General features: G+C 34.7%; 1 protein-coding gene across 39 annotated transcripts in view; it reads right to left on the bottom strand.

The window, feature by feature from the left end:
- The window catches only part of LOC125074041 (ryanodine receptor), a 141,761-nt gene that overhangs the window by 57,904 nt on the left and 68,029 nt on the right, over window positions 1–15,828 (bottom strand). For 19 of the 39 annotated variants that reach the window (XR_007120083.1, XM_047685228.1, XM_047685235.1 and 16 more), the window contains 25 exons: window positions 15,347–15,529; window positions 14,856–15,027; window positions 13,776–13,945; window positions 13,432–13,556; window positions 12,631–12,834; window positions 12,094–12,263; window positions 11,044–11,234; window positions 10,404–10,544; window positions 10,138–10,292; window positions 9,858–9,999; window positions 9,254–9,464; window positions 8,701–8,778; window positions 7,681–7,811; window positions 7,425–7,515; window positions 7,136–7,285; window positions 6,139–6,292; window positions 5,684–5,811; window positions 5,296–5,376; window positions 5,058–5,157; window positions 2,974–3,091; window positions 2,724–2,804; window positions 2,507–2,619; window positions 2,064–2,175; window positions 1,611–1,747; window positions 1,087–1,212 (listed from right to left, as the gene is read on the bottom strand). Coding sequence is in view for 38 of the 39 variants with exons in the window: in XM_047685228.1 (XP_047541184.1) it covers window positions 1,087–1,212; window positions 1,611–1,747; window positions 2,064–2,175; window positions 2,507–2,619; window positions 2,724–2,804; window positions 2,974–3,091; window positions 5,058–5,157; window positions 5,296–5,376; window positions 5,684–5,811; window positions 6,139–6,292; window positions 7,136–7,285; window positions 7,425–7,515; window positions 7,681–7,811; window positions 8,701–8,778; window positions 9,254–9,464; window positions 9,858–9,999; window positions 10,138–10,292; window positions 10,404–10,544; window positions 11,044–11,234; window positions 12,094–12,263; window positions 12,631–12,834; window positions 13,432–13,556; window positions 13,776–13,945; window positions 14,856–15,027; window positions 15,347–15,529 (3,464 nt within the window). In the remaining variant the exon portion in view is untranslated. Of the gene's footprint in view, window positions 1–1,086; window positions 1,213–1,610; window positions 1,748–2,063; window positions 2,176–2,506; window positions 2,620–2,723; window positions 2,805–2,973; window positions 3,092–4,338; window positions 4,439–5,057; window positions 5,158–5,295; window positions 5,377–5,683; window positions 5,812–6,138; window positions 6,293–7,135; window positions 7,286–7,424; window positions 7,516–7,680; window positions 7,812–8,700; window positions 8,779–9,253; window positions 9,465–9,857; window positions 10,000–10,137; window positions 10,293–10,403; window positions 10,545–11,043; window positions 11,235–12,093; window positions 12,264–12,630; window positions 12,835–13,431; window positions 13,557–13,775; window positions 13,946–14,855; window positions 15,028–15,346; window positions 15,530–15,828 lie in introns of all 39 variants that reach the window. The other 20 variants (XM_047685226.1, XM_047685232.1, XM_047685236.1 and 17 more) reach the window with 3 other exon arrangements.

Below are 15,828 nucleotides of genomic sequence, written 5' to 3'. Positions count from 1 at the left end.
GTTGGACTTTACTATCATCACCGGATAGAAATACAAATCCTTTGTTTTGGCTAAGAACTCTGCTTAATGTTTCTAAGAAGGTTAGAGGCTCTCTGACAAATTTGTTTATCACTACTAGAGAGCCTCATAGACCAGCCACCACTGTTATCATAGGTGGCTGGGTAAAGCGAACTCTTTCTGATGCTGGAATCGAAGCTACGCCTGGTAGCTTGAGATCAGCAGTTTCATCTCTAAACTACTTAGAGAAGTACCCATTAGATGATATTTTAGCTAAAGCTAACTGGCGCCATGAAAATACATTTAAAAAATACTACTTTAAAAATGTAGATGAAAGTGGCCTTAACAATAAATCTGAGAAGTCACTCTCTAAATATTTCTCAGTCACAAATTAATAAATTACAATATAATTTAATTGAATGTAATTTGAATTGAACTAATGATCGATAAAAATATATATATATATATATATATATATATATATATATATATATATATATATAATTCGATTATTTATTTATTTTTATTTTTAATGTAATATTATGTATACTATGTGATATTCATGTAACTTTGCTTAACTTGCATTAAAAGTATAATCACATTGTTGCGTTTTTATTATACAAGCCACCAGGAGATAACAAACATGTCTCTCATAATGGACTTCGGACGTCAAACGGAACACATAATATATAAATTTTACCTTAAAATAAAATTTGTATTATGTTTCCTGAGACGTCCGAAGTCCAGATAATGTCTTCCTGGTGTGTAATACACATACCAACATCATTATCATTATGAGACGAACAATGACTTCGGAATGGTGGCTTTCTTGGTGCTGTTAGTTAGTTACAGATTTGGCCACTAGTGGCGCTACAGGAGCGTTCACGTGACGGTAAAGTAGCGACATCTAACGACAAGACAAGGAAAGACGATGCCCTCTCTCATAATGGACTTCGGACGTCTCAGGAAACATAATACAAATTTTATTTTAAGGTAAAATTTATATATTAAAGGCATTAAAGAAATAGAGAAAATAAATTAAATAGGGCAAAGCGAAGGATAAGTTTGGCTTCGAGCTTCTGTCAGAACCTGGTTGCAAATTGTAATTCTGTATCGTGACACCGCGGGGAATGGAACCTTTCCTCGGAGGCCTCGAAGGTTGTTTTTTGGCCTTTGAAGTCGGCATTTCTTCTTGGTTTTCATCATAGTGCAGACCTTGGGGGGAGGGAGAAACAAAAAGGGTCACACGGGCAAAAAAGCTTTTTAAAAATAATTTTATAAGGGGATTCAGCGCAACCAAAATAATTAAAAGTAATATACATTTTATTTACAAAGGACGAAGCTAACAAATTAAAGGGAATTATAATTACATATAAGCAAAACAAAGTCAAACGAAATTCAAAACATATACCATTTCTTACAATTTCATAAGAATGATAAATAAATAATTTAATATATACATACATACATACATATCACAAAATCTAATTCAATACTGGTACTGTAATAAACAAATCTACATCACAAGGAATAAAATAACACTTTTTATTTAATTCTCTAAATATATAAAATTTGGGTAAATTTGGTTATCTGGGACGAATAGTGCAACTGACCTTTAATATCGTTCATGGTGAACCCGCTCCTCATGATCTGGTCGATGTGAGCCGGCATCTGCGCCTCAGTCGCTTCCTTCATCAGGATCTGCTGACGCTCTTTTATTTCGACCCAACGACGGGCTTTCTCAGATTCACTGGGATAGTTCAAATAAGTATTAAAAGTGCAGATCACGTGACAATTAAGAGTCCTCGTTATTTAGAAAAAACAGTTTTAAGACCATGTTAAATTACGAATTTATTGACTATATTGGGATTAAAAATGTTATGTCTCTTGTGTCCTTATTTAATGTAGTTCAATTATCCTTCCTACCGAAAATCAAATTAAATCACATATCAAAATATCACTAAACTATGTTAACGTAAATGACACTTATCCACCAGCTATCACAAGTTAATTCTTACTGAACAACTCTGATGACGATTGAAATTTATTAAAAATATTATACTTACTCAATGAATTCCGCTTGGCATATAACTGGCAAGGACAGACGAAGGAATTCCCAATTTGCCTTCTCCATAGTCTCAAATGTGTTATGAGATATTTTGAGACATGGCGGAGTATCTGAAATCAATACAAATATGGGTGTTTTAAATCCTCGTTCATGTAAATTTTAAGAACGGTTACATTTTTATTACCATTTATGTTTTTTTGAAAATATTCGAAGTATATACTCGTACTTCAGTTCTTTAACATTCAATACAGAAAAAATAACAACTTTTAAATATCTAACTATTAAGCTAAGACCTCTTTTGGCGGAGAAGGTTTGGAGCTTAATTGACCTCGCTTGTTGAATACGGCATGGCATATTTTCAACCGACGCATGCAATCATGCATGTTTTCACGATGTTTTCGTTCACGAGCATGAAATGTATTATGCAAATTAGGCACTTACCGGATCCTGCAGGTATCCTTGTCACATCAATTCTGGTGTCTGCCATTTCATCTGTATTTTCGAATATTGGCTGGTCCTTCGTATACCAGTGTGTGACATCCCGTTTCATATTACTAAAAACATCATCACCCCGGTAAATTGTACCATAATTGTGAAGTGGAAGACTTAGGACGTACGTGTGATGTACGACAGTGTTTAAAGGCATGAGAATACTTACACACAGAACGGCTCATAACCTTCTTGAAGACCACACGTTGTAAAATATTTCAGAGAATTTACATCTTGACCATATGAAAGCCTAAAAATTAAAACATTTAATAAATATAGAAAATACAGTAACATTTCATAAAAAATAGCGGGTAAAAAATATTTTGTATTTCAGAAGTTATATAAAATATTAAAACCAGAAAAGAGAAAAAGATCTGTTTAATTCAAATATAGATTTATGTTTGGTAAATGGAATTTACCTTGCTTTTTGGCCAACTCCAAGAGTACAAGCAGGAACGAAATTGTCTCCCTGTACGTCTGCGAATGTAGTCTCACCACCCAGAGCATCCATCAGTAATTCTCCATTCAGAGAGAAACCTATCACGCAATTATTATAAATATTAAAATTTGAGTACAATTGATTTCGGCACAAACATGCTCTTACCTGGTCAAGTTAGAAAGCAAATTTTGTTCTATAATTACATACTTGGAAACTTTCTTTAGTTTTATATAGACCCAACTATATTTTATTAGACGCAGAAAAAAATGAAACACCAAAAGGTCTAAGGATACTAAAGGTTCAAAAATACCTGCACGACCAAGCAAAACAAGAGTGCCCATGACGTGGAATCCTAAATCAATACCCATGCTTGAATATCATGGAACATTATAACGTAAATACTGGACTTTATGGATTTCACGTCTAGCTCACTTTTGATTTCTGAACCTACCGATTTACCATTTAAATTAACAAATTGCAACTCAAGAACTCAATTATTGCGTTAAGTAACAAACATTTCGAACAAGCAATGATTAATTTAGATACTCCAATGTTTAACATTTAGTGATAATCAAGGCAGCAGGCAATTGTTTTTGGAAATATAAAACGGTATTCGAATTTGGAATCAAGTCCATTTTCAAAATATTAGTAGCAAATGTGTCAGTGTTGTATATCATAAATTTATTTAAAAGTGCATCAAATATTTGTCACGTACTTAATAGAAAATTAAAAAAATAATCTATTCAAAGAGATTTGCATATTTTTATATGCATCTCGCTAAACTTAGAACTTTCCATAGAGCGATTTAATATTCAATGACGTTCTAAGTATCTAGTCATGCTTTCGATGAGGCTAAAATTCATCGATATCAATATATTATTAATTATAAAAAAAAAAAACTATCTAATTCTGTTTTATTTATAAGCAAAGCGATGTGATGGTATTACATCGGAAGCAGACGTAATCTTGGCGATTAGCTTAGCTATAAAAGCCTGGCGTGAATTCAACAGTGGCAGGAACACATTTACACATTCAATTGAGTTATATACATACAATCTAAAATATTACGAAATATATTTAAAAATAAAGTTTAAATAGACTAAAGGTAAGTCTATAGTGTGTTCAATTTAACGCTTTATCTTTTTAGTGGAAAATAATATTTATAATAATACTTTAATTGATAATAATAATTAATAATTCAGTATGTCCATTTTTATTTTTTCCTTTTTAAATTTTTGTAAAAGTTGTATTTATACGTTTATTTAAAAATGAATTATAAACAATGTTCCCGCCACGCCTCTATAAGCAAGCTAAGTGTTGCCAGTCAAAATTCTTCAGTATTTACTTATCGTCTTGTCAATGAGATCAAGGAATACTCCTACAACGTCCCCCACTGCCCATTGCTTGCCAAACGACTCCGTACTACCGGAGTACACTTTTTCCTCCTTAAAAGTTAAAGTCTCAATTTACAATTAAGTTGCAAATTCTTCATGCAACAATTCTTGTTTTCTCTATTTATTCTGTTCCCTTATATATATTTTTTTATGTTTTAAGTTTATAATGTATTATTGGATTGAGGGTGAAAATAGCAACATTAGGAATATTGGGGTTATATATACAGGTAAGTCGAAATACAGAGGATCATAAGGATTGTACTGAATATAATACGGTACCACAATACGACAAAATCGAGAATACCACCAACCATAACACACTTTTGTGCTTGTCTGATAAATGTTTCGAATTATAATAAATAGTTTGGCAAATTTAAGTCTTGAACATCCCCTTAAATATATATTGGGGATCAATGGGCACGAAATTAAATCAATCGATAATTCCTGTATTCAATTAATACCATTCGAATAGACTGATAGAAGTTAACTTCTAACACAACACAAATACACTAGTGTTACGACAGAGAAGGAACGTAAATATTTTAGTTTTAATACAACATCAATATTATTTCATGCGTTCGATATTTAAATTTTGTTACGGATATTCTTTTCCGTTTTTTTTAGTTAAGACCATTTATCAGACAAGGAGCTGAATTTCCTAATAACTCACTAATCGTTTGGTCGGGAACGTCTAAGAAGCAAGCGACAATGTCACCGATTTTCAACTGCTGTCCGAACGTGTCACTCGTTCCACCGTGCCATTTTAACGACTGTTGTAATCAAACTTTTTAACATTCGATAAAAACTTCACCATCAATAATTTTTGATACTAGTTTGTATTATTGGTATTGAAATGTCTATTTCAAAATTAATCTAGAATTGTAGTATGAAAATTTTTGGATACGTACGTTATAGCCGTCAAAAGCCCAGGAATTCTCGTCTTGTCCCAGCATCATACCAGGCGCCATGTCCGCGTGAGCCCACCCAACCTAAAAAAATATAACAGAACTATTGTTTGCATTTGTGAGGTTTTAAAACTTAAGGACAATAACTAAAAACAATGTAATATTATTATATATGCACATACTTTTGCTGCATAGCTGTTTTAATGAGTGCAATAAACGATATAAATGTAAGGTTGAATTTAGATCTGATGGTTATTGATAAATTATCATTAGCCATTTATTACCTATACGTATAAAATAAATCAGTGTAATTTACTAGGGTTCCTTAGACAGCGAGAAAGGAATATAAGTCATAATTATATTATGATTAAAAAGTATGTCTGTTACTTACCCTCATAGGGCCAGCAGTGAGGATTTCAAATTCGAAATACCATTTTCCCGAACTGACCGCGTAGTTTTTCTCCGCTCTGTATGTTCTGAAATCTGCTTGCTTCTGTTTTGATGCTTCGGCTAGTAAAGCTGCAAAACATATTTTTGGTTTTAATATTACTGGATAAATCCGGCTCGAAGGATCAACTTTGAAATATTTTATTTACTTGTACATTTTGTACAATTAAATAGAGCATTTTTTTCTGTAAATTGTAAATTAATTCCCAATGTTTTATTTTCTTATTATTAGCTTATATAAAGCTGTAATGTTTTATATATTATTCAAGATATCATGGCAAGTGACGTTTAACACGCTCCGTGGATGAATTCTTACCAAAATAGCTATAATAAATTGATCTTTTTCGAATGTTAGGATGTTGACGAAAATTGTGATTATAATTATAGTTATACATATACCTTCGTGTTGTTCTCCAGTCGGTGGGTCGAGGTTATATCCGTAAACGAGAAGAGTTCGTACAGTTTCAGATGCAGTATCTCTGTTGGCTTTTTTAATTGCATCATCGACTTTCGGGTAGGGGACGAGATGTGGAGATCTGTGCATGTCTGAATCCTGAAGATTACGTTTCGGTTAATTTAAGCTTGTAAAACGAAATTTTTTAAATAAAAGCATTACACATTTATGATAAGCGATGCAAAAACATTGAATTGATAAAGGATAAATTCTTCTCTTGATTCTTCTGTGTGGTACTCCAGACACAACTAGCTGTGACCCTCACACCTAATAAATACAACAAATATTAAATGTGAGAGTCACAGCAGTTGGATCTAGAACTTTCTGGTGAGGACCTCGATTCTATATGAGAAAACACTAAGACGGAAAAATAAATTATTAATATGTTACTACATGAGAGATAAGACTATTTGATATTGGTCTACTGTAGCGTGGTAACTAGGCCAGCATGTTGCCAACTTTAAGACCCAATGTTGTTTCTTAATGCTATGAGAATACTAAGAAAACTAAATTAAATAAAAATATACAAATATACAGTAGGTAAGTAAGTATAAGCATTCACTACTAATACATAAGTCTTGTGCCTTTGACCGATTTACAAAAAAAGACAAGCAAATAGTGCAAGACATATTATAGTGCACAGTTCTGTGCATAGCCATTAATGTACGCTGATATATATGTATATCAAATTTAATTTATTAATTAATATTGACGTTACTTTTTTGACATGTTTAATGGTTTATTTATATTATTAATATTAATAATTGTAGTCAACGATTTCATTAAGATTAGAGAATATTATTTAAACACTTTTTTTTCTTGATTTTTTTTTTATAATGTATGATCCAATTTTTCAATCCAAATTAATTTGGTATGGATTTTTTTCTTTTTGGTAAACGAAATCGGCGTTTAAAGTATTTTCTTGAATTAATTTAAATCTACCTCGTTGAGACCGTAGGTCCAGCCCTGTTGAATACGTTCTCGGGCCCATAAGTTGTGCGTGTTTTCAGCTAGTTGATCCACAAGCTCGTCCATCTTCGGTGTCAGGGTGACAGCACTTAGGTCCAGCGGAGCTGGTTTGTAACCATTTGACTAAGAAGAAACCATTTTATTTTAGTTTTTCGAGTTGGGTCATATTAATAAAAATTATTTTAATATAAAAAAAACTACATTATTGTAATTGAAACTGATCTAAATGTGAAGTCAAGAAATATCTACTACGACAACTTACTTGCATAAATGGTTCGTTTGGAAGACGGACATTACGAATACGCGCCGGCGGTTTGTCCAAGCTTATGTAGTAGCCCAGAGCGAGGATTGTCCTGAATAAAAAAACAAAAAATGAATCGATACCACTAACAATAATATCCTAGCGACATATTTTAAGACATTTGCTATTTATTAGAACCGTTAAAAAAACATAATTATGTCATAGCCAATAATATGTAAAAAGATAAGTATGAGGTTCCCTTGGCAGGGGTACGCACTTGAGCGTCTGCACGGCGAGCTGCACGTCGTATCTCTTCTCGGCGGGCGGCAGGCGCTCGAAGGGCACGAGGCACGGGTGCACGCGCCGCGCGTCCTCCCGCGCCGCGCCGAAGCTCCAGCCCGCCTCGATCTGCGCACACCGCCACCTCGCACTCGCACTCGCGCACGCACGCACGCACACACGCACACGACACACACGACACACACGACACACACGCATGTCGCGCGCGTTCGTTAGGTAATGGTGGTCTCAAGGGCGACCAGAGAGCTACACCGGACAAGCTATATTGCAAGAGTGTGTGCGCAAACACAGTTGCACTCTTTATTCTCTCTGTCTTATATCCGGTGAAAAGAGTTCCGAGGCACGAAAAACGACTATACATGCGTACCGAGACACAGGAGTGAACGCACTTTCAATTTTCAGACGCCGGCCGTCACGAGTATCCTTCGATAGAAAACCCAAAACCTTTTTATCGGTACAACCTGGGGTTTGAACCCAGAATCTCTAGATCTGCAGCATTATACTAGGCCAACAAATGAGTCAAAGTTCATTAGGTAGCGATCGTACGACTATATGATGACATTTAAAAGATATCTTCGATAAATTAATATTGGAACCGTCTTCTTTCCTTCATAAACAAAATTACAACATTATATTCGTGGCTATTTTAAATTGAAATTTCTAATCTATCTATCTATCTCAAATTTATTAAAATGTGGTCATTTTTTTATAGTATAGACAGGCGGACGGTCGAATGATAGTAAGTGGTCTCCATCACCCGTTATCATCAGCCCTGTAAGAAATATTAGGAATTCCTTTCATCGCCAATGCGCCACTTACATGGAGAGCTAAGATGTTACTTGTACCTGTAGTTACTCTGACTTACTCACCCTTTAAACCGGGACTCAACAATTCTAGGTATTGCTGTTTGATGGTAGAATATCTGATGTGTATGCGTGTGTGGTACCTACCTAGACGGGCTTGCACAAAACCCTACCACCATATAACGCCTTATTACCTTATTCATCGCCCACATTTCGTGAATATTTTCAGCGAGCTTGTCTCTGATCTGTTCGATGTAAGTTGGTAGTGTTATCTGGAAAAAAATAAATTAAGTTTTCTTTATAATTTAATACAGACGACGAAGAATCTTATCATAATTTTAGAATTTCTATAAGAATTAATTTCATTTCAATAAATAAAGTTATCTTTATCATAACAGTTACACACTCACAGTAATCTGACAGTTTATTTACAATGTTTACACATTTAAACTTGCCACAATTTGTAAATGATCAATCAAATATTATTAATATAATATAATATTATATATGAATTACTCACAATTAAATCCTCAAACAATCAAATAAAAGAATCAATATTGTTGGTTGGTGTACAGTATTGGTGTAAATTTTGAATAATACAATTTATTTGTTAAAAGAAATACTCAATTAAATTACAATATGATTTAACTAAATCTTGAATCGTTACCGACCGAACAGTATCAATAACAGTTAATTGTCCAGCTTTCTAAATGCATATGCTACAGAATTAAGCTTATAAATACTCACTAAAGCGGTATCAACAGGCGTGGGCACGAACGCTGTGTCATCTTGCACGAGGGGGGGCCCGGCGAGCGCCCTCTTGGCCAAGTTTCCGAAATAGAAACAGGGCTCAAGATTCAGGATCTGTTGCGGCAGTAGCGATTCTACCAGAGGAGAGTATCCCTCAGGAGCTGCGTATCGGAGACGTCCGTGTTCACCGCCGAGGAGGAATCGACAACTATGTACAAGAATTTAAATTAACATGGTTATTTTTATTACTATCAGTATTTAAAACGGGATATTTACCATGTTTTTTATTTTTATTTGGTGGACCTCGATATTTCGACATTATCTACGAATTTCTCGCATTATATGGTAAATATCCCGTTTTAAATACTGATATGTACCAGAAATTGGGAATATTATCTGTGGCTCAAAAGAAAAGCGAGCGATATGAGCAAGTTCCATAGAAGAACAGCATGTTATGATATAATGGCATGGCATGGCTTACCATACCTAACAGTAACGACTATTGACACGTTTAACTTTAAAGTTAAATAATATAAACAAGTACATATACCGTCACGTCTATAAACAGAAGTACATCAATCGTCAGGTGACATAATTTTACCTTAACTTGCTGGAACAGCTGATGACGGGGAAGAACATGCCTTCCAAGTTGAAATTAGTGAAGGAACCCGTGACCCTTATACCGTTAAACATAAAGTTGATGAGCGGCACGGTCAAGTCGAGAGCGCATCCGATGACGTCACCTAAAAATATCGACCAAATCTTAACACTTTTAAACCAGGAAGACGATAGTTGAGGTTTATCCATGTCTATACTAATATTGAAGAAGTTGAAGAATTGGTTTGTACTAATTTTATGGGTAAACTGTAAATTATTATTACCTTTTCGAATAAATGGTTCTTCGGCGTGAGTTCTATTAACAGGCGTCTTTCTGCCTCCGGACCAGAGGAAGGCTCCATCAAAACCGTACGAGGAAAGATCGTCTCCCACTCCATTACCGCCCCACTTTTCACCGCCTCCCGGATACGGGACATACCTAGGGAAAATAAGTTTTTAACAGAAAGATGTTTTTTTTTAATATGCTTTAATATATTAAAAAAAGAGTTCAGTTCAATTGAGACTAGAAAAGGCTGAAAATGATTCTTACCCAGTAGTATTAGCCCATCCGATTCTCAAATGCGGCATCATGTGGGTAGTTTTCTCAATATGGTCCATGGTCACTTCGAAGTACCACTTCTGATACACCGCTGATCCTTCAACTCGGCCCACGAAAATGTTAGGACGCACACTAAAAACATTAAAAATTGACAAATTATATTAAAAAACTAATAAAATATATATTTATATACACTTAAAAACATATTGATACGTGTTATTTTTTTATTTTGCTGGAGTTTTATCTTTCAGAGCAAAGTTTTCACGATAAAATATCTCCCATTTTGATAACAAAAAAATGCTTGTAAAAATCGTATCCTTCATTAATATTATACAAATTATATATGTGTATATATTTTACTTAATTTGCATTAAATATTTTCTGAAAGAGCGCATTCATAAAAACTGACTGACGTTTTACTCTGTAGGAACTGACTTCATGACGGCGATAAGCTTATTTGATTTGGTTAGGATACACATAATTAAGTGTCATGTCAAATATCCCTGACTGACGTAACACAATCGTGTTCTACGTTAAATTAAGATATGTTCTCACAGAATAGCTCCTTGAGGTTGTAAAATTTAAAATGCTTAGTCTAAAAAAAGGATAATTTTTTTATAGCCAAATTTACCTCGACACGTGATCTACAAGCTGAGTTTGTAAGAGCAGATTCTTCCCGGGAAGGAGATAGTCACAGATGTTGTTTTGTGAAGATCTGACAGCGACTCCATTACCGACGCAGAGGGAACACAGCACGTCCAGGACTTTCGGGTCTCGCCCGTGCTTTTCCAGCAGCGATATGATGACTTTAATGTGTTCATCCTGAAAGTATTTTATCATAAAATAAATGTTTTGGGTACGATATAATTACTAATATTTTGCCAATCGTTTAAAGAATATATAAAGTCTATCCTTTTCAATCATTCAAAACAAATCTACTGATACATTTTTGGAGATAGTTCAGCTATCTTAGTTGGTATGCTCATTCATTTATACTGGAATACAAGCACAAGCATAAGCATCGCTGACTGGTGGTAGAGTAAGGATGACTGGATGGTACCACTGATAAAAACTAGTATGGAAAAGAGCTAGATCAAGCTGAACAATTCTAGCAAATTGAATGAATGGAAAGTCTCGCCTCTATGTTTCGGCCATTCCACTCCTCGGTTCATGATTAAATAAAATGGAATTGATTATTGTAAAAGTAAAAGAAAATTTCCAATTAATAATACATGTTTTTTTTTTATTTGCTACTTTATTAAAGAGTGGGAGATGTCTATAAATAACTAGCATAAATTTTATTTTTCGCAAATCCATAGTGAATATCATAGATAAATCAAGCTCTTGACCAATGATATTGTGTGAATTTGCTGTCAAATGTTGTTTATGTGGCTTTTCTCCTCTTTCGGTTGGAATAGAGTATAGATAGGAAAATGTAAGGGTAAAAAGACCTCTTATATATAGCACTTCGAATATTAAGCAGGAAATAAAGCGAATAACACTTGGTAGATCAATACTATAATTGTGTATGCATAAATATATACAAATATTCACTTAAAGCGTCCTTATATATATTATATAAGATACCTATAAATTTACTTAATCTATGTTATCAATAAGAATATGCTGTAACCAACTTCTAAATCTTGTATTCTAATATCATAAGTCACTTCTTACTCACCCTCATCATATTCAAAGCTTCAGGTGAGTCGATAAGCACGCAGTGCAATACGTCCAGCATTCCGGTACCCTCGCCAGAAGCTTGGGAGCCGAGTCTCGAGAACAGCCAGTTCAGACGGTTGGAATTGGCGAATTGTGCACAATTCGTGTGATTACCTTTGATTATAGCGGCTGTGGAGAGAAACGTACATTATATTTGGTGTACATAGAGTTACAGAGTAATACTCTTTTTTATTTGTTGATAAGTAGACAGATACATTGGCCATTTGATCAGAGATCTCTAATGATAATGAAGACGATGTTCTTAAAGGAACAATTTCTGCCAAGGTCATTCGCAAGGGAGATTTAACAACTGCACAGATATATTATAGTGCACATGTGTGTGCACTAACACAAGCGTATTATTTATTTACAGAATTGAAAGGGTTCAGGTTAACAAACGGTTTTACTTGCTTTATCATATGATATTTTTATTATCATAACACCATTACTTATTAGCTACTTTTAGTAAAAAGTTCTTCTAAAGTTATTAACTTACCCAAAAGTTGGTACAAATACACAGATATCATATCCCAGCTTTGTCCAGATTCGTCTCCGGCGAGGAAACCAGCTAGGAAACCCTGGGACGTGATCACATTAATCTTGTCGATCGCTTCCAGGATCAAGTTCAGGATGCCTTCCTCTTGAAACAGGTCCTGTCGATTGCGGAGGGCGCGGAACTTGTTTTGTTTCTCTTCATGTTCTGTAACATAAGCCAGAAAAGGTAATATATGTATACTTCTTTAATACTTCCTATTATGATAAAGTCGGTTTAAAATATTCGCAAATATAAACATTGTCGTGTGCATAGCACATACTAGAGTAACATTGATATCTTCCAAATTTCCTTCCAAGTTGCTACTGAGAATATCTTGGTAGAAATATCTCATATTTTTCAAACCAACTTGAGATTTTTGTCTCTCCTAAAGTACAAGCTACTAGCAACATGTACAGCCTGTAAATTTCCCACGGCTGGGGTAAGGCCTGCTCTCCCTTTGAGAAGAAGGTTAGGGAATATTTCACCACGCTGCTCCAATGCGGTTTGGTGGATTCACATGTGGCATAATTTCATTGAAATAAGATACATTCAGAGTTTCCTCACGATGTTTTCCTTCACCGCCGAGTACGATATGAATTTATAAACAAAAATTAAGCACATGAAATGTCAGTGGTGCTTGCCTGGGTTTGAGCCCTCAATCAGTTGTACGTGTTCTAACCACTCGGCCATCTCGTCTCTAAGCTACTAGCATAACGGTAAAATTATTTATATTATTAAATAAATTCTTAAAATTTAACTCACCCATATCTTCGTCTGGTTGCGCGAAGTAATTGATCAGATCTTCCAAGCACATCACCATTTCTCCCAAATTGACAGATGCGAAGAACATCGAATGACGTCGATTCTCTTGTAAAGTTTCAAGGCCACTGCGAATAAGTTTTTTAATTTAATGAGCTGGAAAAATACCTATTCTTTACTGTATTGTAAATAAATAATAATTTTGATATACAATTAAAAATGTTTATTACAACAACAGAGAAAATTATTATCATCCAGAAGGAACTGAACTATTGATGTGTCCAAAAAACCAGTAGATTTTGTCCTAACAGAGAAAGTAATAAGTTCATTAGTTAGTAAATACTTACTTAATAAACTTAGTGAACAGTGAAGAACACTTCCTAATGACTCTGGCTGTGCGCGATTCTTCTTCTTGAGACCTCGAGAAGTCCAGACCGTCATCCATTTTACCTTCCTCGTGCAGGATGGCTTGTTTTTCTTCAACTTTGCCGAGTCCCTTTTTCTTTGTTTCATATGACTGTTGAATAGAAATAACAAAGCATTATTGTACAATCAGGCAAGTGTCTGATTTTGTTTAGTTTCTGATGGGTTAGGTAAGAGGACTCCGCTCTTTAAAAAAAAATCGAGCTTATTCAACCAGACTATAGAGGTTGAGGGATACTTCACTAAGCTCATCCAGGATTTCTGACGATTAAAATAGCTACATCATCAACTTAGTAAGCATTACAAACTGATACATGTAACATTCAAAGTGATACATCTTTTAAGGTAAACAACATTGCTGTGAAATTAAAGTTCACTGATTATAATCACAAATTAAGCACTTGAAAAACTCAAGCGGTCTGCATACTATCGGTGATCGTTTGTTAAGATACACGAACAGCCCTCAAGCCTCCCATACTTGGTATCGATGTGTTCCGGTTTGAAGGTCGAGGGAGCTATGTAGCCACAGGCACACTGGTCTTAACATCTCAGTTCCCAAGATCGATGACGCATTGGTTATATAAGTCAAATCAAATCAAATCAAAATATACTTTATTCAAGTAGGCTTTTACAAGCACTTTTGAATCGGCATTTAACAAACTATATTAAGTGAAGCTACCACCGGTTCAGCATGTAAATTCTACCGAGAAGAACCGGCAAGAATCTCAGTAGTTACTCTTTTTCAACATTTAAAAATACAGTCATGTTAGTTAAATACAATTATATAAGTATGTAATATATCCTATTCCAGTCAACAAGTATTAACTTCACGCTTTTTTATCATCTATATAATCTTGTATTGAATAAACTGGTTAAAATTTCAGACGGCGCTATGTCCATGGGCAGTGGTGACCACGTAGCATCAGATAACTCATTCGCCACATACCGATACTATAAAAAAAAATATTAAAAGTTTCATAATTTTATATTTATTACAAAATTACCTTATAAGACAACCAAAGACCAGTTTCCGAATGTTGTACGATGACTGTGGAGTCACCATACTTGATGATGGGAGCTCCGATTACTTCTAGGTCCTTGTCTTCTAACACCACTTTCTGATCGTCTTTTTCTTGGCGAAGACAAAACGCACACGACGCTGTTGTTGCTTCCTCTCTATAAACACAGTTAATTGATACTATGTCTAATTTAATCATCAGTTAAAGGAAACTTCTGCATATTCTTTGGGTTATTCTTTAATATTATACTTAGTTATGAATTATTTCATATAATATAAATTCGAGTAATACATTTTCTGTTAGTTTTGGTCATATTACAAAATACTTTGTTACCTTGATCTATGTATAAATAATTTCGGGTATTGATAGTGTACTTTTAGGAGCAAAGTAAATCCTCCAAAATAATGCAACCAAACAAAATGGTGAGATAACTTTTCCTACTATATTTACTTTCCGAAAGCAGAAACTAAAATTACCTGCTAATCAAATACAGCTCATTCTGATCATTGACGCCCAGGTATCTGCCCGTGGTGATGTGTCGGATCCTCATGGGGTGGTACCAGTTGATGAACCCGCCCGCCCACTTGGTGCGCGCCAGCTCCAGGCGCCACAGCGAGCGCGCCTGCGACATCACCGAGCCGCCCTCGTACACCACGATGCTGGAACGACACTCGCGCCGTGTAGCCGCTCATTACATTACTGAACAACTGCGCTATTGAGGAATCGAAGCTTACGTGGAGTGAGCACGCATCGCTACACCGGAATTTGAATTTTGTCAAAATAAATGAGAGCTATCAAGTTTTCCTTAACAGCGGAGAGCAGAAATTTAAAGGCTCACAAAAATTAAGAAAATATTCTAGCAAATCTAAAATTGTATTAATAATTCCTATATTGTATTCATAGTCATTGAATTAATTAAAGTAATATGTTATTAGTTATATGTAAATAAAATATTTGT

Source organism: Vanessa atalanta, chromosome 26 (genome assembly GCF_905147765.1).
Source record: "Vanessa atalanta chromosome 26, ilVanAtal1.2, whole genome shotgun sequence".
Taxonomy (NCBI): domain Eukaryota; kingdom Metazoa; phylum Arthropoda; class Insecta; order Lepidoptera; family Nymphalidae; genus Vanessa; species Vanessa atalanta.
The sequence above is the reverse complement of the archived record's forward strand: the minus strand, read 5'-3'. Positions and strand labels throughout refer to the sequence as shown.